Source organism: Protopterus annectens, chromosome 2.part1, assembly GCF_019279795.1.
Source record: "Protopterus annectens isolate FY-2018-M chromosome 2.part1, PAN1.0, whole genome shotgun sequence".
Classification (NCBI taxonomy): domain Eukaryota; kingdom Metazoa; phylum Chordata; order Ceratodontiformes; family Protopteridae; genus Protopterus; species Protopterus annectens.
In genome coordinates, this window is record NC_056729.1 from 937056010 (window position 1) to 937079075 (window position 23066).

The 23066-nt window shown below is 37.9% G+C and overlaps 1 protein-coding gene across 1 annotated transcript in view; it reads right to left on the minus strand.

Moving 5' to 3' along the window:
* LOC122794921 (cornifin-A-like) overlaps nucleotides 1-14523 on the minus strand; it is a 40282-nt gene extending 25759 nt beyond the window's left edge. Inside the window, exon 1 of the mRNA XM_044063514.1 lies at nucleotides 14320-14523. Coding sequence (XP_043919449.1) covers nucleotides 14320-14523 — 204 coding nt within the window. The remainder of the gene's footprint in view (nucleotides 1-14319) is intronic.
* Nucleotides 14524-23066: the final 8543 nt, after the last annotated feature.

Consider the following 23066-nt stretch of genomic DNA (forward strand, 5'->3'; position numbering starts at 1 on the left):
GGCTTTGTCCTTGCCCAAACCCTGACTAATAACCCCCCAACCCTTCTCTCCTTTCCCAGATTTAGATAGAGTATCCCTTCTATCACTATAAAACTGAACTGAAGATTATTCACTGCTTGTTAATCCTTCCAGGATTTAGTTATCATTTAGTCAGTTATTATTGTTATCTAGTTACTGTTTAGAAAATCTGTAGCATTGTATTTTACTTCTTATTTCTCAAGGTTTGTAATTACAACTTGCTACTCAATTGTACCGAATTTGCTCCTGTATTTCTCCATGTCATGATCACCTCTACAGTATACATACCTTGATTGTTATTGTTTATCATCTATCATGTCATTCTGTGAAGCTTTTCTCCCCGGGCCTCCGCTGAAAAAGGACCTGTGTCCAGTCGGAATTTCCCTGTAAACAAATGTAAATAAATAAATAAAATAAATTTAACAGATTAGGACATGGTTACAATTTGGCTCCAAGAAAACAGCCAAGTGTAAAGATGTCTCTTCATTTTGTGGATGAGATAAAACTATATAGTTCATCAGAAGAGGAGCTGAAAGCACAACTGGAAGTTGTCAAAACTTTCTCAGATGATATAAGAATGTCATTTGGTCAGGGGTGCCAGACTGCTGAAGGCTGCAGGGGCGGAAGGCAAAAGGGGCACTTAGTAATCTAAAAGGACGGGTTTTTATCTGTCTACTGCCATAACAGAAACAGATCTATGATGAAAGAAGCATGTAGTGTAAATACAAGTTACATTTGGAATGACTGCACTGAAACTTCATAGAAATGTACAAATTAAGCTAAATTTGCACCTGCATGGTATGTAATCTGGTGGCCATATATCCAAAAGTTATACAGGAATGTGCAGTAGTGCTATAACACACTTATTGTTGCCACAGAGAGAGAGAGAGAGAAACCACCACCGAAGAGTGGTGGGAAACTATTAAGCACTTCATTCAGACTGTTAAGTATTTCAGTTGGACTTTAGAAAAAATGTAAATGCAGTATTTGGATTGCTGTTAATGTTCAAATGTGTAACTAAAGCTTAACAGTAGCAACAGGTATTTAATAAAAACTTGTTAAGAACCTTTCCAATGTCAAATCATGCTTTTTCCCCAAATTCAGAGCATAATCTCAATGATCCATACATTACAAGTCATTATATTTTAAAAATAAAACATAAAATGCATCACAGAACATCAAAATTCTGACAGTCTCCACATCTCAGGTTGTAGAAGTGGAGCTTGACAGAAGCTTATTGAGAGCTTCTGCCCTGGATTCACCTGTACTACAACTGACACTACTCAGAGGTGTGCACAGAAAGTTGCTGTAGCTTGTGTTTGTGGGTGGTGGGGGCTGGGAACAGTGAGATTACTATTTCTTAAATTCTTCTCACAATCAAACCTCATGGGTATGCACAGAAGGTCAATATAACTTGTTTGAGACTGGAGGGAAGTATGGTCATTATTTCTCAAATTTTTCTCGCAGTTAAACTACAAAGGTATGCACAAAGGTTGACTGTGGCTTTTGTGGGACTGTGACAGTGTGGTCATTATTTCTTTAACTTTTCACACAATCATGCCTCACAGGTATGCACATAATATCAGTATAGCTTGTGTAGGGTCAGTGTACTATCTATGAGCAACAGGCTGGAATACATGACTGTTACAGTTTTTTTCTCTTTTCCCACAATCACATATCAGAAGTATATACAAGTGGCTAACTTTGGGAGGTAAGAGTAAAGTGTCATATTGTGAATATACATCTGTGATCAACAAGTTAAAATATGTTTCTATACTCTGGTTGTAAGATGGATACCTAGATGAGTGTTGCCTTTTAGGGGGTAGGGGTGGGATGAAGAGACAAGCTGTATGATGTGTGACAGCAGCAACGTGAAATATATGAATGAGGCCATTTATTCATTCACTTTCATCCCAATCCAGCATCAGAGAATTACACATAAGGTGACTATCTTTTCTTTTCTTTTTTCTTTTGACAGGAAGTCTTTTGACACTGGTACTAGTGGTGAGGACTGAGGCTCCTTGATTACTGGGCCTGAGGTGGGGAGTCACATCAGGTAATTTAATTTTAGAATATTTCTCAAATTTAGCTGGACTGAGATTAACCTCTTCTCTTCCTGTGTCCTCTGTTACAATATATTCATTTCAACAGTTACAATATGGTCTGACATACAGATGTATTAATGTTCTGTCCAGTAGGACCCACTGTTGATACATTTTCAACACAAGCACCTGTACAAATCAGTTTGATATACAAATGACATATAATTCTTTACAAAACTCCAGCTAGCTATGCTGGCATATGTTACACACCCACTGCCCTACTTCTCCTGGCATAGCTAGCAATACCTCACATCATCACAGTAAGATTTTACACAACTGTACTATGTCCTTCTATATCACTGTTGCAGTATCCAAAACAGAAAGGAGAGTAAAGAAGCTCAAGAAACAGAATGGGAGGTGGAAGGCTGAGAAAAGCCCTCAACAAATCCACATAAAATGGTTTCAATAAAACCTGTTCTTGTCCTAGAAACCATATCCAACTTTTAATGCTTAGTAAAGGTATGTGCTGAAGGTTGGAATTGGTGTCTAACCCCTTGAAGAAAGCACCAAAAGAGGCAACAGCCCTAGTGGAATGAGCTCTAACAGAAGTAGACAAAGGTTTGCCATGAAAAGTATAAGAAAAAGAAATGGCTGTAGATATCCAGGAGAAGATGATTTGCTTAGAAACAGCCAAACCCAATGTCCTGGGATGAAAGGAAACAAAAAGCTGATCTGATTTAAAAATGCCATAGTTTTATTCAAATAGTACCTGAGCTGTGTCTGCAAATCCAATATATGTCGGGTTTTCTCACTGGCAGACTGAGGAGAAGGAAAAAAGGAAGGAAGGAAGTTGTACTGACTGTTTCAGGGATAATTCATTTACTACCTTGAGAATAAAAGAAGTATTAGTATGAACAGACACCTTGTCCTTGTAAATAAAACAAAACAGAAGAAATGGCCATAAGGGACTGGAGCTTAGAAACCCTCTGAGAAGAAGTAACAGCCAGCGACAAAACAGTCTTCTGGGTACAATGTTTCAAAGAAGCAGAATCTTTATGCTCAAAAGGAGCCTGAATCAATTTTTCCAAAACAAAATTAAGACCTCAAGGAGGAAGAATAGGTTTCCTTGGAGGCCTAATGTGCAGGACGCCTTTAAGAAATTGTTTGACCTCAAAACAAGAAGTCAAAGGAGGATTCAAAAGCAGACAAGCAGAAATGGCTGACAAATTGGCCTTCACAGAAGAATAGGCCAGGCCAGACTACAAAGCTCACAAATAAGAGAGGATCAGAGGGACCCCCACTAAAAAGGGGTCCTGGTTATGAGCATGGCACCAGACAGAAAGTCTTTTCTATTTGGACATATAAGATTTTCTGGTTGAGGGTTTACTTGTCTCCTGTAAAACCCTGAGCATGTTCTCAGAAAAAAGGTGCCTGAAAGGGATCAAAACCCTATCACCCACAGTGTCAGTTGAAGAGTGGACAAATGAGGATAGATGAGAGACCCCCTTGTTCTGTGTGAGAAGATCCAACCAGTGAGCTAACTTGTGGTGATTGACTCTGGCCAGATGCATTAAGAGGGAGAACCAGTGCTATATTGGCTAAAAGGGAGTCACTAACAAGATTTTGGCGGAGTCCAGCTGAATCTTTTGCAGGAATCTTGGAAGTAGAGGAAGAGGAGGGAAAGTTTAAACATCCCCTTCCAAGGAAAAGAAAGGGCATCTGTCTTCCACACCAGATGGCATGGCACTCTGGAAAAGAAGAGAGAAAGCTGTCTTTTCAGATGGGAGCCAAAAAGATCTACCTGAGGAATACCCCACTGATGGACAATATCCAGAAATACATCTCTGTGAACAGCCATTTGTGAGCCTGTGTTTTGGACCTGCTCAGACAGTCTGCCACTAGAGTGTGCTCTGAAGGAATGTGTACTACTTGAAGAGTTAACTGAAAACTGAGAACCACCTCCCAAGCTTGAAGAGCCATCCTGCAGAAGATGTGAGATATTGTGCATCCCTGCTTGTTGACATATCACATCACTGTTGATTTCTCTGTGTCCACTTTCAAGGGGCCTTGAGAGACCATGGGGTGAAAGCTTGAAGGCCCAGAATCAGAGCTCTCATCTCTTTGATGTTGATATGGTCTGACTTCTGATGGGGAGGCCAGGGACCCTGAACTTTCAGGTGACCAAAAGAAACCCCCCACCTCATGTCTGAGGTATCAGTGGACAGTTCTTAAAGAAGGGACTAGAGGCTGAAAGGGCTGGACTGGGTTGAGAGTAAACTACTGAATCCACCACTCAAATTCCTTCTTTAGACAGGGAAGGAGAGGTAAACTGACATCCAGAGGGAGACAGTGTTGTTAACAAATTGACTTGAGGTACCACTGAAGCTTCTGCATATGTAGTCTGGCAAGAAGAAGCATTAGAATAGAAGAGCCCATGAATCCTAAGGCCTGAAGAAACTCTCTGGCTGGCATGGCTGTCAGAGGAAGAAGAGGCTGAAAGAAGGCTGTTCAATGGCAAAACTTATAGAGATGGAAGAGAGGCCAACATTGGCACTGTCTGAATCCTGTATTCCAGCTACACATGATCCTAAGAGGGAGATAGGATGGACTTTTGGAAGTTGATAGTGAACTCCAGCCTTTGAAGAAGAGAGATGGTGAACTCCAGATTTTGTAACAGGCAACAGGGAGAAGGCATCTGAAGCAATAGGTCATCTAGATAAGAAAATATCTGAAAGCCTTTGAGCCAGCAGAAAGCATTCACAGGAGCTAGGCATTTTGTGAATACCCTTGGGGCAGCAGAGAGGTGAAAGGACAAAGCAGAGAACTGAAAATGAAAGGAAGACGCAGAGAAATGTAAAAACTTCCTGAAAAGAGGGTAATCTGAAGGTAAGCATCTTTCAGATTCTGGGACACCAGAAAAGCCTGGGATAATAAAAGAGGAAACAGTGTTTGAAGAGTAAGCATATGAAAAGAGGGACCTTGAGAAAGGTGTTGAGCCACAAGAGATACAGAATAGGTCTTCATGTGCCCTCCTTTTGAGGAACCAGGAACATCCTCCAATAAACACCCTTTCTCACTCAGGAAGGGGGGACAGGTTGAATGGTTCCTTGGTTCATCAGGGATCCTAGAACCTCCAGGAAATGAGGAAGATTTTCTAGAGGAGGTTGAGGAATCCCTGATAAAAGAGGGAGAGACTTGCATACTATGAAGTAACCCTGAGAGATGATAGAAAGAACTCAAGAGTCTGAAGTGATGAGACACCAATTTGGAAGACAAAGGGAAAGTTGAAGGGACAAAGGAACCTGGTCTAAAAGAAGGAGGGGGGGATTCTCAAAGAGAAGCAGGCTTATCAAATAAAGGAGCCTTCTGGGTCACAGAAATCAAAAAAGCTTTAGCAGAGGGGTCCCTCCCACTCTTCCTGTCCTTGGAGGCCTGGTCAGGTTGCCTGTGAACAAAAGCAGATCTAGAAAGATAACTCCTCTGGAACTTAGAGATAGGAGAGACAAAAATATGTTTAAAGTTCTGCAAGGCTTTGGCTTTCTCTTGAAGAGACTTAAACATGTCAGCAGCAGCAGTTTCAAAAAAATGTTTATTATCCAAAGGAGCATCCAACAACTTGGCCTTAATGTCCTCTGGCAGAGACTGGAGACGAAACCAAGAATAATGCCTCATAACAGACCTTAAAGCCACTCCCCTTGAAGAGGTGTCAGCGGCATCATAGCGACATAATAGAGTGGCAAGGCACTTGAGAAGCAGAACCTAAAAATAATAAAGGCAGAGGATTTGCCTCCAGAATCAGGGAGATCAGAAATAAACTAACAAGCTTGAGCAATCAAGGCCAGAGCATACCTGGTCATGTGGGCCTGGTAATTAACAACCTTAAAAACCAAAGTAAAAGCAGTGTAAACTTTTTTACCAATGTTCTCTGTTGCCATACTATCCTTACCTGAAGGTAAAAGTTTGGAAGATGGCAAAATCTTAGACGTTTGGCAGAAGAGACTGACACCACAGCAGGATCAGCAGAAGGACATTTAATAATAACTGACAATCCTTAGAAACCTTATAGAACCTATCAGGTTTCTTAGGAGCAGGAGGCTGAGAATCATTAGACTTGGAAGCAGCAAGGAAGGTATCTAGCAAGGCAGCCAACAGCCCAACACAGGGGGCACTGTCAATGGTTTAGGAGTATCCAACTGAAGCAACTCATAATACCTTCTCTGAATATCAGACACTTGAGAAGAATTCCATTTAAAGTATTCCCTCATCCTAGTAACTGTGCCCCCAAAGGACAATTCATCAAAAGGAGACTTAGGGCTAACAGACTCCTCTTCATCAGAACCATAAACCAAAGTTGAAGGCATCTGTGAAGAATAGGATAAAAAGACACCTCATCAGACACTGAATCCTCATCTGAGGAATCCGGATCCCTAAGCCATTTAGAAGGGGTAGAGGTCCAAGGAGAAGCAGGTACTAAACCCCCTTGATGAGGCAAGGCAGTCCTGGGTAAACTCTTGTCATTCCCTTAAGGATTCTTAGGACGGATTGAAACATGCTTCAGTTTTTGTCTATTCTTGGAAGGGACATTAGCCCTAACAAATACTGGAGGTTCTGACTCTTGGCAAGATTCAGTAAGAGAATCCGGAACATCCCCCTAAACAATATCTGCAGAATCCCCTCTAGGGCCATCCAAGATAATCAACCATGGTTTCCCCATCGATGTCAATAGCAGACACATGAAAAATGTCAGAGGATGTGTGAAGAGGACGGATCCATGGTGGCCTCCAACAGGGTCATGGCAGAGGAATCCAACGTAGATACCGAATGACCTACAGAGCTATTACCTGCTTCTAGAGGGACACCCAGTGGAGGCTGGACAGCTAAAGAATCCATAAGAAACTTCTTGTATCTCAGCATTAAATGATTCTGCTATGTTACCCTAGGCCAACTGTTTAAGCCACTGGGTTTCAAGATAAATGGGCAGGGAAGACAAATAGCTTCTAAGTATATTAGGCATAAATGCCTTACAGATGCTACAAGAACTATGGTTGTGGGAAGCACCCAAACAAAAGAGACACTGTTTGTGATGATCTGCCTCCCACACTGACATTTTTCCTTCTTGGATGACATGAACTCTATGTAGCAAAATAAAATACAAGACCAAGAAAAGATAAAAAAAAAACAACCCCAATGGGACACTTACCTGGTGGCTAAGTATTCAGTACAGCAAGAAGTCATTCAGATGAACTAGTAATAATGGGGTTTGAACTAGCGGCAAAGAAGTTCTGGGTAGTTGTGTCTGTACATCCCTTTTATGGTCTATGTTCTGTGCAGGGAGAAAGGATGTGATACATGCTGCATACAAGATCATTTGGCTTTTGTACAGTCTAAGCGTCGGGCTACCCTGGGCAGGAGATCCCTTCTATTTTGGACACTACAACAGTGATATAGAAGGACATCTGTTATTTTAACAGCTTTCTAAGGTTATAAGAGCAGTATTTAAAATCTGTCCCTGATTGATTTCCCTTTATCCCACCATTATTTTTGGCTTTGTCTAGAATTATTTAGCAAAAGTTGAAAGGTATGCAAAGGATGATGGTCAGTCTTTAATGCCAGACATTAAAGTTTCATACTTCTATTATTCACAAAATACATGTTGATGCCAAACCTGTTTTGTTAAAATTTTAAATGAATAAGTAATAGTTAAAAATTGTCCCTAGTTCTGAGCCTTCATTCACATGTTATTTTTGGCTTTATCCAAAATTCTTGATGAAAGAAATTGATCAATATGCCTTAGAAACACTTGGATAGGTATTTCTATTGTAAATGTAAACTCGGGCAGATGGAAGAAAATATTTTCTTACTCACATCATCTGTTTGTGGCTGCCAGAGCTTGTGGTTACCTCAGAAACACCAATGCAGATAATTCCATGTAATCGCTACTTCAGCCACAGTTTCAGGGCACACCCCCCCCATGATTCCAGCACCCACACATTTGGTCTTAATAAATGTCCAAAAGCAACATTAAAAATAGGAAAGCTGCAGCACAAAGAAAATATCAGTCTGGGACAGAAATGTAATATAAAGGAACTTGAGCAGGATGCAGTATATAAATATTTGGGACCTGATGAAGGATCAACAATATAACAAGAACAAATGCAAACAAAATTCAGTAAGGAATATTTTAGAAGACTACAATTAATACTAACATCTAGGAGCAAAGTCCAAGCTACAAACCAATTTGCTCTTCCTATTCTAACTTACAGTTTTGTGGTGACTGATTGGCTCCAAAAGGTATTACATCAGTTGGATAAGAAAACAAGAAAAATGCTTTACATTTATCAAATGATGTGTACCAAGATTATATATTCCTTGTTCAGGAGGTATGGGCCTCAAAATTGATTACATGTATAGATCTGCAACTGTAGGAATGCGTACATATCTGCTGACCTCATCAGATCCAAATATAGTGAATGTTTTGAAACATGATGAGAACAAGTCCAAGATGACCTCCATGCTTAGTTTAGCAGAAGCATATTGGAGTCAAGCCGTAATGGAAATCAAACCAGAAGTAGATAAAAATCAGGCAGCAACTGAATGTGCCAAAAAAAAGAAAGAATATAAGGAGAAGGATCAGATAAGAAGGCAAGAAATATGGAAAAGGCATAAATATAGTTGCAAGTACAGAAAACTCCTGAAATAACCTAATTTCAATCAGGATCTGATGTAGAAATGGTTAAGGAGAGGTGAATTTAAACCAAAAGATGAAAGGTTAATATTGTCGACCCAAAATACTGGACTACGTATATGTTGGTTTACAAAGTCCCCTGAATATGTGGGAGAAACAGACAAATGCAGGTTCTATAAAGCAGAACTGGAAACCGTCACGCATCTTGTTGCTGAGTGTGATACAGCAATGGAGGTGGGCCTCTATAGTGAAAGGCATGATAATGTGGCAGGACTGTTGCACTGGGGATTATACAGATATAATACTGAAGTAGCTGAGAAGCATTGGAAACATGAACCACAAAGCATTACAGAGAATAATGAAGTTAATATCACATGGGACGGCCCATTACCAATAGTTAAAAAAAAATAGATGCGAGAAAACCAGATATAGTAGTCCATAAAAAGAAGACAAAAGTAGCATTGATCATTGAAATTGCTACACCCAGTGATCACAGTGTCTTACATACAGAGAAACAAAAAGCCATAAAATACCAGAATTTGCAGACTATAATGAGGGCAATGAGGTAGAAGGATACCCAGACAGTTCCAATAGTAGTAGGAGCAATGGGTCTCAAAAAAAAAATTTACAGCCTTATTTAGATATGTTACTGATACATGTAACTCATTATGAATTGCAGAAGGAGTCAGCTCTGGGCACATTGTGGGTGCGAGCACTTTTGGCTAACATCAAAGATTGAAATAATAGTAATTTCACAAAATTTAATCATAATTTGTCTTAGGAATGGGGTCCATTCCCATCATAGTACTAGAAACCCAAAGAACTTGGAGAAATTAAACTGAGTTGAGAAATAGCTCATCATGTTAAGTCTATGTGCACTGAAATTTTTAGGATGGCTGTGGGTTCAGTCCCCCTCAGAAATATGCTATTATCACGGCATAATTTTATATGTGTATAATTGCATATGTTTAATTTCAGTAATATCATTACAAGGTCAATTTATGTTTTAGCCATAAAGCACTTCACAGTATATACTGCATGTATCTGTCCAGTGTGTATCACCCACACTTGACATTTTTATTGTTTGACCACTATTCCCAGCACCATAAAGTCTGCTCTTCAAATTTTCCCTTAGAACTAGCCAGTTTTTTTAGTTTTAGCACTCAAATCTGTTTCTTTGAGCTCAGCACTTGTTCAGAACTTGTCGTAAGCACTAAATAAACTACAAATTACTACAGCACTCAACTTTCCTCACTTGTCTAGAGGAAAACAGTTTTTAGTATTTAATAAATAAGCACCTATCCAGGCATGTCTAAGGGTCAGCTCCCAGTGTTTTCTTCTGTCTACCTGATGAATCTGGGCATCTTGGGGCAATGCAGCAATTGCTTCATGTACACAGATAACCCTCTCCTCCTACCACCCAGCACTACAACCTGTGAGAGATGCACTTATATAGCCAAACTGGAATCAAAGCTCTCTTCACCCAAGACTGGACTAGACAGTCAAGAGGAGAAGGTAAACACTTGCACCACACCACACTCATCACATAGTCCCTCAAAACATACACCACCAAAACACATAGATAGCAACACAAAACACACACCTACATTCATGGAGGCTCTCAATAAAAATCTGCTCAAGCAACAGAGACCTCCAAAGCAGAAACGCAAGTAACCTCCACCCCCCAACACAATCCAAATGACATATAGCCAACAAACGCAGTGCGCCACTCAACCGCAGCCCATAAGGCATAACAACATACCCAACACTCTAGTCATAGGTGACTATATTGTCAGGCACACTGATGTTCCACCCACCAGGCTAAACAAGGAGAAAGTTACTGTCAGCTGCCTGTCGGGTGTCAGGATCCTCCACATAACGCACGCACTCAGGTCACTCCACAACAAGTACAAATATGACTCTGTCATTGTCCATGTTGGTGTGAATGATCTGAGACGTACCTCCCTGGACTGCATGAAAAGAGACATGGAGGAGCTCTCCAATCTTGTAGCCCAGAAAGGTATGACCCTAGCCCTGAGTAGGATCCTGCCATCACCCAGAATGATACCACAGTACAAGGACAAAATGATCGACTTCAACAATTGGCTAAGCTTCTGGTGTCATTCTAAGGGGATCCAATATCTGTCTGCCTAGGATGACATGATCGACAGACCATGATGCTTTGCCAGAAATGGCCTGCACCTGTCGCCCCTGGGATTCCGGATACTGGCTAAGACTCTTTCCACCTCTATAGTGCCTTTTTTAGGCAAGGTTCAAATGAAAAATTCACCACCATAACAGGTACAAGCAAGCAAAATCTGAGGGTAATGCTACTCAATGCTAGAAGTCTAAACCTCAGAATGCATTCACTCGAGGCACTACTTAAAATGGAGAACATCGACATCTGTACAGTGACAGAGACCTGGTTCAAGGCTCCAGAGAGCACCCCTGCATTACCAGGCTATAATTCATACCACACCTTTCAGCCACCTAACCTGGACTGAAACACTAAAAGCTTGTCCATATTCATTAAGGATAACCACACCTTCAGGCTAGTTGCTCAGCATAATGCATCCAAGATTATCCAAGTGCAACTAACTCTAGGCAAGACTGCAATCCAAATTGTAACTTGCTACAGATCCCCCACCATGCCCCAGGATTCCCACTCCTCATTTCTTGATACACCAGAAAATATTAGGGTACAACCCAACAGCCTAATAATGGGTGATTTCAACTACCCCACCATTAACTGGGAAAACTACTCATGTACCAACTCTTTTGCTCAACGTTTTCTGGAATTCATAAATTCCAGCACCTTAGATCAACTTATCCACACCCCACCAGGTACAGCAATATCCTAGACCTGGTCATTACCACCATGGGCGACCGGTGTTCCACACCAGAGGTCAATTCCTCGTTGGTCAGATCCAACCACAAGCTAATCACCCTAGACATCCACATCCCACCCCCACCCCCATTGGGGAAACCACCATACAAAATTTTTCCAAAGCCAACTTCATGCTTCTTAAGACAGAAGTGGCAAACTTCATGGCACCCATGCAGATGGACAATAGAGGTACAACTGCTGAATCCTACAGAAATCCACTTTATAAGCACTTACACAAGTGCATGGATCATGCTATCCCTTACAGAACCAAGATACTATCCTCCAAATAAAGGAAGCCAATCTGGTGGTCCCCTGCCATAAACAAACTCTACAAGAGAAGAAAGAAACTGTTGCAAAAAAAAGAGTAAAATCCCATGTTTGGAGGAACTCCCTGGACAGCCTTAGTAAGAAGCTGAGATCCCTCATAAAATCCTCCAAAGCTAGTTACGAAAACAAAATCACCACTGATTCTAAATACTACCACAATGCATTCTATAGCTATGTCAAGAATCTCAATGGTAACACTCATATCTGCTCTGAGTTACAGCACAATGGGACTAATACAGAACCAACTGATATTGCCAACATCCTGGCAGATAGGTTCAGTGCTAACTTTACCCCCCCTCCCACCCCCTAAAGGGCCCATATCTATACCGGAAGAATGCAAAGTTCCTGTAATCGCGGCTGCACAGGTTCCATTAAAACAGGCTGCACAGGTAAAAACCACACTCTCCAAAGCCAAGTACACAGCATCCATGGGACCTGAAAACATCCCAGGCTGCGTTCTACATGAACTGCAGAATGAACTGGCACTCCACCTAAGCACCATGTTCAATCATAGCCTCACCTCAGGTTTTGTGCCCACTGAATGGCGCACAGTGATGGTTATCACACTCCATAAAGAGGGAGCCACCACGGACCCTGGGAACTACTGACCCATTAGCCTAATGAGCCTGGTCCGCAAGGCCATGGAACGTATCATCATGGAACTTATAAATAAAGACATTGATAATCTCCAAACTCTGGACCCCACCCAGTTTGGATTTGTAAAAGGCAGATCATGTCTCCTAAACCTGATAAACTTCTTTGAAACAGTCACCAAAGCCGTAGACGAGGGTAAGGTGGTTCACACAGCCTATCTAGATCTCGCCAAGGCTTTTGATACCATCCCCCACTCTGGAATTATAGATAAACTCACTAAACTAGGTATAAATCCCTATGTCACAAGATGGGTTTCCAACTGGCTCACTGACAGAACCCACACTGTGAAAGTAGCAGACTCCAAATCCAACTTCAGACCAGTAACAAGTGGAGTACCACAGGGTTCAGTCCTGTGTCCTCTCCTGTTTGGTATCTACTTTTCTGAAGTACAGGCTAATACAGAAGGTCTTTGGCTAATGAAGTTCACAGATGACTGCAAACTAGTAGCCATAATGAAAACTCCTAATGAAGTGGACATCCTAAAAAGGGCCTCACTGAGACAGATGCCTGGTGTCAAAGCCATGGCCTCAAGCTCAATGCCAAAAAGTGCATTGTCATCCCCTTTGCTGAAAACTCTAAACCCATGAGCTACCACATAGGTGGTAGTCTACTTAACACCAAAAGTGTGATAAGAGACCTTGGGACACAGGTGGACAGTAGTGTCTCCTTTGATAATCACATCACCACAGTAGTCAGGAAATCCTTCTATGTGGCACACCTGATCACAAAAGGTTTCTCATCCAGGAAAAAAGAGGTCATTGTTCCCCTCTACTCATCACTCATTAGACCCATTATAGAGTACAATGCCCCTTTTGATATGTACATCACAAGACATCTACAACAACTGGAAAGGCTGCAGAAATACCTCACAAAGAGGATTACCAGCCTCAAACAGATGCCCTATGCAGACCATCTCAAAAAACTCCAGCTTTACTCCGTCGGATATTGCCTACTCAGAGGTGATCTCTGCCTAACATACAAAGCTATGTCAAACCTAGAGCTGTTGGACATGCTCCTCTTAAAGAAATCCCAATCCCTCCAAACTACACACTCTAGGGACCTAAACCTTGTCACCACAATAAAAAGAACATAGTGGAGGGATAGATTCCTGTCCCAGAGACTTCCCATACTCTAGAACAAACTACCTATCTATATCAAACAAAGCTCCTCATTAGCACTCTTCAAGAAAAATCTTGATGATTGGATGGGAAATAGGAAATTCACCCTGGGGATCACCTCTGTGGCTCTGCTCGACAGGGGCACAGGAAAATGACTTTTTTGGGTGGTGAAAGCCAGGGTACCTTTTTGGCTAGGCTTATATAGGCCCTAGGGCCAATAGCCTAGTACCTACCTATGAACTATATGTTTCTCATGTATATGTACAGGTATATTATTATGAAAATAGAAATAACATCACTGGGTACAAGCACAGATATGCTGTCCTGATAAATCACTCCTACTGTTATCATAATCTTACGACATACTGAATGTGATGATGGGTTTTGGAAAAGGCTCCCCACACTTCCAAATATAATTACACAGACAAAAAGTTTGAAGATATAACTGTGTAAGTCCTGGTATTAAGTTTATTTACTCCCCCACACTCTTTGTTGTTATTCTTTCTCTTTTATACATTTATTTATAATTTTTTATGTTTCTCTGCTGCTCTTACTATTATATGCATCACCACAGAGACCTTGACCTACCACATTGGCACAGCCTGCTGTCCCCTCACAGTTGGCAGCAGTGCCACCACCACCACTATTAGAGACAGAGAGCACATCTGTATCACAGCTTGCCAGAGCTGCTTCCACACCTACTGCTCTTCCTGTACCACCTGTGTCAGGTAGTCCTGCACAGGTGGGTGTAACAGTGGTAACCACTAGCAGCAGTGCAAGTGAAGGTGACATTTTTATCACTTGTCATTAGCAGACACAGCTTATGGAGGAGACACTAGACAGAAGGCTTGATGTATATAGACCACATTCCAGTGGCTCATTGTGTTGAGTCCCCGCCCAGCACTTTTTCCATTTTCTGAGGCAGGGCCTGGGGGTGACAGCTCCCAGGGTGAAGAGTAATCTCCAGTTGTACTGAAGCTGGCAGAGATTGCACCTCTGCACACCCAGTCCTATCCCCATACCTGGTGTTCCCCTCTCTTTCATGTCTATAACCAACCTTATGTTATACAATCCTCCCCTTGCTATGGTCTCCCCTCTGTTTATCTGATGTCTCCTTCATCATTGTGTTCCCTCTCCTTCATTGTGTTACTCCACACTCTGTCAGTCATGTCTGCCTTTTCCTATGATGTACCCACCCCCTCTTACCCACCACTTATTTCTCTGACTTCCTTTCTAACTTCTCAATAATAAAATAAAAAGGGCACCTGTCAAACAAAAAAAAGTACTCCCACCCATACCTCTCAAGTTCACATACCTTTAGTTAGTTTACACATGACTGGATACAATTGATCATCACAAAACCTGTAGAAGTTTGACACATCATTGAGCATTTTTGTCATTAAATTGTTATAACTATTGTTGTACTTCACACATAATTATTGAGTTAAGAAGCTGAACGGTATGGCTCCTATCCCACCTCCATCCTACTCGCTCCTCATTTGATCACCTTGTGCTCTACCCTCTGCTTGCTTCCCATTTTCATCTGTGTCTCGCGTTGTGTCGAAGCTGGCAGAGACTGTATCTCTAAACAACCAATCCTATCCCCACACTTGGTGTTCCCCTACCTTTCATGCCTATAACCAACTCTGTATGTTATACAATCCTCTCCTTGCCATTGTCTGGACCATTTCCAGTCTTTAATCTGGTGAAAAAATATAAACAAACCACGCACATGCAATAAAAGGGCTTAAATATTGAAATAATCTTTCTGTGGTCATACATTATATGACAGTTGACATAGAGCAATGTCACTGGTAATCTATAACCGCAAAGAAATTTGACGTCATGTCTTACGGCAAAAATGAAGAAAAATCCTTTGAATGCACTAAGATCTTGCCATTACTCACACAAATGAGATCACAGTTGATGCATGTCAGCAAGCAATAGTGAATGCAATACAGCAATATAGTGAAGTTAATACTTTTCCAATGAAGGCCTCTATGGCTTAATGTAGTCATAATGTGATGAGTCTGTTCTCTGTGCACTGGTGGCAGGGAAGTTTTTTTTTACAATACTGCATGTCATCCTGCAATTATATGCAATTCCCCTGCAATGTTTTCTTTTATAGTTTGTTATGCGTGTCCTCTGAATGCTTTGTGGCATACCTGACTAATGATCTGGTTCAGGGAATACAAGTAACATAAGTATGGATTCAGATCTGTTCAGGTATATGTCACTTTCTTTGCTGTTCTAGGCTCCTTTACCTGATATTTTTACCTACACCTTCCCTGTGTATGATACTGTAGCATACCCGGCAAATGCTCATTTTTGGATGGTTTCAAATCCATGCAGGTGTTAACATATTGTCTTGGTAACAATGTGTTACTTTCCCAGAAATTAAACATTCCTAGCATCTATGTGTACATTCTATCATAGAGTTTGGCAGTGTTTAACAAAAAATGTAGCATTGTTGAGCTAAGAAGCTGTTAGATGTGCTTCTGACCCATCTCATGCCTTCTTAGCTTCTGTGCTTCTGCTTTTCATCTCAGTCCTATATTCCCATTTCCAGTTTTCAATCTGATCAGAAAATACACACAACACATTCATAAAGGACTTATAAAAGAGCAAATGTCATCTGTCTGTAGTCATATGCTGAGCAACAGTTGGCAGAGAGCAACTTCACTTTAAATATGTAACCACAGAGAAATGACACTTGTATGGCAAAAATTACTAAATCCTAAGAGCATACCAAGATCTTGGCATCTGTTGTGCAGCTGATCTGACCATTAGTGAGTATCACCAAGCAGTACTTAAATAAGGTGAAGTTAATTTTTTCACTTTAACAGCTTCCATGGCTCATTGCAGAAATGAAGTGATGTGTACATTGTCAGTAGATTAGTGGGAAGGTTTTGATCCCTGATGATTATATGTTGTTTACCCATGTACATTTTTCAGTCTTCTACACTGTTCTAACATTCTATTGAAGTGTGTGTTTTCTGACCCCTTCACCATGAGTTCTTCTTTGGCTTCACTTGCTAATGTACAGGGCTTTAGAATATCACTTAGGCAAGCAGGAGCTCAAATCTATTGAGGCTTAGCTTGTATCAGGCTGCAAAAATATCTCTGTCATGTGCTAATAACTTACCATGAAAATATGAAGCAAGGTAAACATAATGCATGCATAAGATAGTTTCCATAATTATAGACTAGCATTACTCATTCCATGATTGATAATTATATATTACCCCTAATGAGAATAACTGGGATCAAACCACAGATAATTTGAGGGACCCCCCCCCCACATGTATGGGATGAAGCATTTAGGAGCTGCCTGTGTCCATTAGTAGTACAGGAGGCAGTCCTGGGGTAAAGTTTCTGTTTTCCATCCATAGAGCTAGGCTGTGCTTGACTATGGACCAGGATGAAATTTGTTTTATGTGGATGGAGTGTCTGTTCCAGAGCAGCGGTATCCCCTGTGAGATATACATGTTCTGCCAAACTGTTCTGTTGATGTTGCAGAACAGGTTTAGATCCATAGACCAAGTATTTTTGATGACATTTGACTTTCTTTTTTTTTCAAAACAAGTTTATTGTTTTAACATATAAGAGAAATATCATAACAATTTTATACAAATAATTAAAAATAGGTATTATTATAATATTCAACAAAACAACTAAAGTATTTACAAAGACATCCACTACAATCAGATCAATTAATTAAACTAAAATACTGTGCTATTGAAATTAGAATTTTTTTAACAAATTTTGTAAATTATCCCATACAATAAAATGTGATGTTTTTCTAGTTGTTCTCATTCTAATTGTGCTTATTTCCATATGACACATTATATTCATAACATTTTTAAATTCATTGAACGAAGGAGGTGTATCTGAAATCCAATTTCTAGTTATTATTTTCCTAGCCACTGCTAGGATAGACCATAACAAGGGAAGCTTAATCTTTTTAACACATTGAGGTACAGGTGTGTTGAATAATATAAGAGACTTAGAAATAATGAAATTATCTGTAGAAAGAGCCTGCAAAAATTCATTAATTGACTTCCAGTATTCTTTAAACTTCATACAGTCATAAAACATATGAGCCCAGTCAGCATTAATTTCTACATTACATCTCTTACATAGATTATCTTTATTATTAATTTTATTCATCATCAAAGGTGTATAAAAAGATCTATGCAAAAATTTCCATGTATAAAGTCTCCAGACAATGGAAGATGTAGTTCTATAAGCAGATTCCAATATATATTGTTTATCTTGTTGAGTTGGTGGGTCCCCATTAATAGAGGTGAAATAATTCCAGTATGAATCTACATTGTAAAAGTTTCTTGTCTGATAATTTTATGTATATATGAAAGTTTACCTTTATCAGAAACTTTATGCTGTAAATTTATTATCAAGTAATCAATCAGTTTTGGAATAGATTCTTTAACTGTTATAGACATTAGATCTATTCTATCAATGAGATGTTGTCTAAAGATCTGAACCTCTAACCAGCAAGTTTCTCTTAGATCAAATTCTTGTTTAAGAAATCTAGATTTTTAACTTTATTATCAGATATCAGCTGATACCAGTACTTTAGATTATTATCTATAGCTAAATGAGCTCCTTCAGAAGTAGATGACATAAGCATACCCTGAGTATAAATTATAGGAATACAATAAAATTCCATTCCCTATACTTAGGGTGCATGAATATAAAGTTACGATAACTAATAATAATATTTAATGGGTAACAGACCATATGTTTAGGTGTAATAGGTGAAGTACAAAATTCCTTTAGCAACCACAACATGGAGTTATTTATAATCATATTTTTATGTGTTAAGGAGATTTTCATGAAGTGCATACTAATTAGCTCCCAATAATCTTTCCATTTTGCGACATATGACCGATCTATTAATAAAGTAATAACCTTTATAATAGAAGAGATAATATATAAATTAAAGTCTGGAAAAGAAATACCCCCTTGAGACCAGCTATTAGTATGTTTCTTTAATGCAATCCTAGGTCTATTAGGTGCCCATAAGAAATTTAACATTAGTGTATTCAGTTTCTTGATAGTTATTTTTGTAGGTGAAAGTATTATTGATTGTATTAAGTATAAAATCTTGGGGAATATTATCATTTTAATAATTGTAAGTCTCTCCTCCATAGTAAAAACATATTATTCCAGGTATTAAAAGATTTTGTATATTAAGAAAACAGGTATTATAGTTATTATATATAATAGATTTAATATCTTTAGATAGTATTATACCTAAATAAGTTATCTGACCTGAGTTGGGTACATATTTAGTAAAATCACTAATGAGAGTATTTTTCGTGTATATATAGGTAGTATTTTAGTTTTTCTTCATTGAATATTAAACCAGAAATACTTTTAAAATTCATCATTTTATCAAATAAAGACTGCATAGAAGAATTAGATCCTGCTGATGTAATTAGAACATCATCTGCAAAAGTTGAATTTTTGATGTTGTATTTTCTTCTATTTCAAAACCCTCTATGTCAGTACTGTTTCTAATCAAATTAGCCCAAGGCTCCATTACTAAAGTGAATAATAGTGGAGAAAGTGGACATCCTTGCTTTGTACCTTTAAGAATGGGTATTTTTGTGAAACATATGTTCCTACCTTAATATAAGCCAGTGTTCCTTTGTATAAATGCTCAATTAAATTTACAAATGCATCAGAGAAATTTGTGCATTTCAGTAAGGTAAACAGATAGTCCCAACTTACTGAATCAAATGCTGAACCTATATCAAGACTAATAAGTGTTAAATCTTTCTTTTTCCTATTTGCAAAATCAATTAATGTTAAAGTTCTTCTTATATTATCAAAAGTATTTCTATTTACAATGAAGCCCGTCTGATCTATGTCTATAATGCCGGGATAATTGTCTTCAATCTATCAGCAAAAATACTCATAAACATTTTATAATCAACATTAAGTAATGAGATGGGTCGATATGAAGAACATCTAGTTGGATCTTTATTAGGTTTTAAAATTGGTGAAATAAATGTATATTGCCAAGATGGGGGGATTATTAACTCAGTTTGGGCCAGAATAAAAACCTTATGTATTAATGAATATGTAGTTTTAGAAAGGATTTTATATATCTCTGGTATAATACCATCATTACCCGGTGCTTTGTTTGATTTAAGCTTATTTATTTGTGTAATAACTTCTGTATATGAAATACTCTTGTCCAATAGTTTAATCTGTTGTTTATTAAGCTTTTTATTCATGTTTGTGGTTATAAACTCCTTTATTTTATCTTTAGGTTCCATGTTAATGTTGTTATGGTTAATCTTGTGAAAGTGATTTCTAAATTCATCCAGTATTTCTGGTATACTAGAAACATTCTTCTTTTTCCTTAGAGAAAAGATTTCTTTGATATGGTTTTGTTTATTCAATCTTTTGTTTTATTTTTAAGTCTATGTAAGTATTTGGGGCTTATTGAATAAGACAAAAACTTGTATTTCTCTAAAGTTATTTTAACTTTATGAGTTAAAATTTCTTTGTATTTCTCATTTAGTTTGTTTATTTCTTCAATAACTTTCTTGTCCATAATATTTTCTTTATTATTATGTTTATAAGAGTCTAGTTTACTTTGAATATCTAACAATTCCTTATCCCAAGATTTCCTTTTGTTATTATACCATCTGATACTTTGTCCATATAGATATGATTTTAAGGCATCCCAAACATAGACAATGGAGACTTCAGGAGTATTATTTATGTCTAGAAAATGTTGTACTTCTGAAAGTATATATTCTTTATAGTCTTTTAGCTGAGTTAAGTATGCTGGTATCCTTTTGATCGAACATTATGAGTATTTTTATCATGAATTCAAAAACAATTGAGTTATGATCAGATATAGGACATGAAATGATTTTGGAATTAATTAAATCTGTTACCATCTGGTTAGAAATAAAGACCCTATCTATTTTTGAATAAGTTTTGTATCTGTTAGAAAAAAGGTGTATGGTAATGATTTTGACTCTATCTGATTATTAATATCATTCAAATGATAAGAATTAGCAAAATCATTTAAATGTTTTGCATTAGATGTAATTCTTCTTTTCTTTATAGTGGTAGTATCACTTTCATGTAGTATACAATTAAAATCACCAGCTAAAATAATATCCCTACAGAGAATGATATGATCTTATCAATATGATGTTTCACTGTATTAATACCAATTCCAGGTATCCAATATACATTAATTAAAGTGTAAGTCTTCCCATTAATTTGTATTGTAACCATACAAAACATTCCTTTGTCATCCTGATAAGACTTAATGGTTTTAGGAATGGGCATACTTTTATTCCATAAAATAGCCACTCCTCTTTTTCTGAGTGTGCTCTGAACTAACCAATACTGTATACTTATTAGTGGCTAGTTTATCAATATCTTTTTCAAGAGATGGGTTTCTTGCAGGAAGACTAGATTGGCCTTGTGTAGATTAATGTATCTTATTAGGCTTGCCCTTTTACACGGATTATTCAATCCATTAATGTTTAAAGAAATTCCTTTTAAAGATGTCATTTGGCATTTTTAAAACTCAAGAATCTTATGATCGAAATAACAAATAACAAGATAAATAATGTTACATCTCCTCTTTTAGGTGTACCTTTAAATATAGCTGTATTCATTAAATCTCTTATGGGATTTTGTATAGGATTCAATTTTGTTTGTAGTGACAATGAGTGTACAAAATATATTGTGGATGTCAAAACTATATACATATAACAATGAACAAGTGAAAATAATGTAAGGATTAAACCTTGCATCCGCCTGGAGTTGAAAACTCCAACTTAGAGCAGTATTTACTACTCAAGTTAACCCCCTACCTAAGCAGCAGTACCTCAGCTACCACCTTATCAATTTAATACTAGTTATATTTAACTGAAGTTAACAGTTTTCAATTCAATTATCTATCAAGACAAAACTACACATTTGGTAAAACAGCATCATATAAACTAAAATAAACTTTTTTTTTTTTTTTTTTTTTTTTTAAACTGTTCATACTATTATATAGATCTATGTAATATATAACACTTGTATTCTAATAGCATTCAAATAATCTTAATGTTAGAAATCAAGAGGAGAGAAAAGTATGTTCTAACATTCATTTAAATCAAAAACTTTGGCTAATATGATTCAGACATTACATGCATTAAGATGCATCTATTTTCTGTCATGTGAATTCTATCAACAGCTTCCAAAAAATCTTGAATTGTTTGTATATGAGCATTTACTTAAACTCATTATTGTCAATAGAGTAAAATATTGTATTCATAAAAATTATTATAAATCATATTGCATAGTTATGCAGATTCTCAGAAACACCTGCGTTATTACCTAAAAAAAAGCCATCACACACATAAACACAGACACACACACATACATATACACACACACACATATACACACACACACACACACACACACACACACACACACACACACACACACACACACACACACATACACATATACACATATATACATACATACACACACACACACACACACACACACACACACACACACATATATATATATATATATATATATCTGATCTCACTGAGTTGTGTCTTTGTAGTGCACTATCCTACTTGCTGTCCCTAGAATAAATCTGTCTGCTTTATACAAAATAATGCACAGCAAACACATATTAGTAACCAGATTTTACAATCATGCTAACCTACTGCTTTAAAATATATCACATGACATTTCTTCCAGAATAGAGTTATAAGATTATTTATGCTTGTCAATCAGATGAATTAAATGAGTTATAGTAAAGTATATGTTTGGGACACAAGTTTTTAACACAGATTATTATGCTACTGTTAAGTAGATTTTCAAAACATTTAAATAAATGTTTCATTTTCTATGCCTTCTAAAATAAGATATTTACTTGCTACAAGAAACTACATCATCTAAACTCATCATAACTGACACATTTTATGAATAGAGTATTTTTCCTGTATCTGTGGTGTGTCAGTGTGATAACCTTGTCAATGTTTATACTAACTGCTTTCAGTTTCTCTGTGAACATTCTGTGAGTGAAGCTTCTGAGGAAACTCATGGACACTGTGCATGAGACAGCCCACATCCCAGATTGTCTCCCTTAACATTTTGGCGGAAACTTATTAAAACTTGTGGCAAACATTCATTTTGTCAATAGAGTAAAATATTGTATTCATAGAAATTATTATAAATCATATTGGATAGTTATGCAGATTCTCAGAAAAAAGCCATCACACTCACACACACACACACACACACACACACACACACACACACAC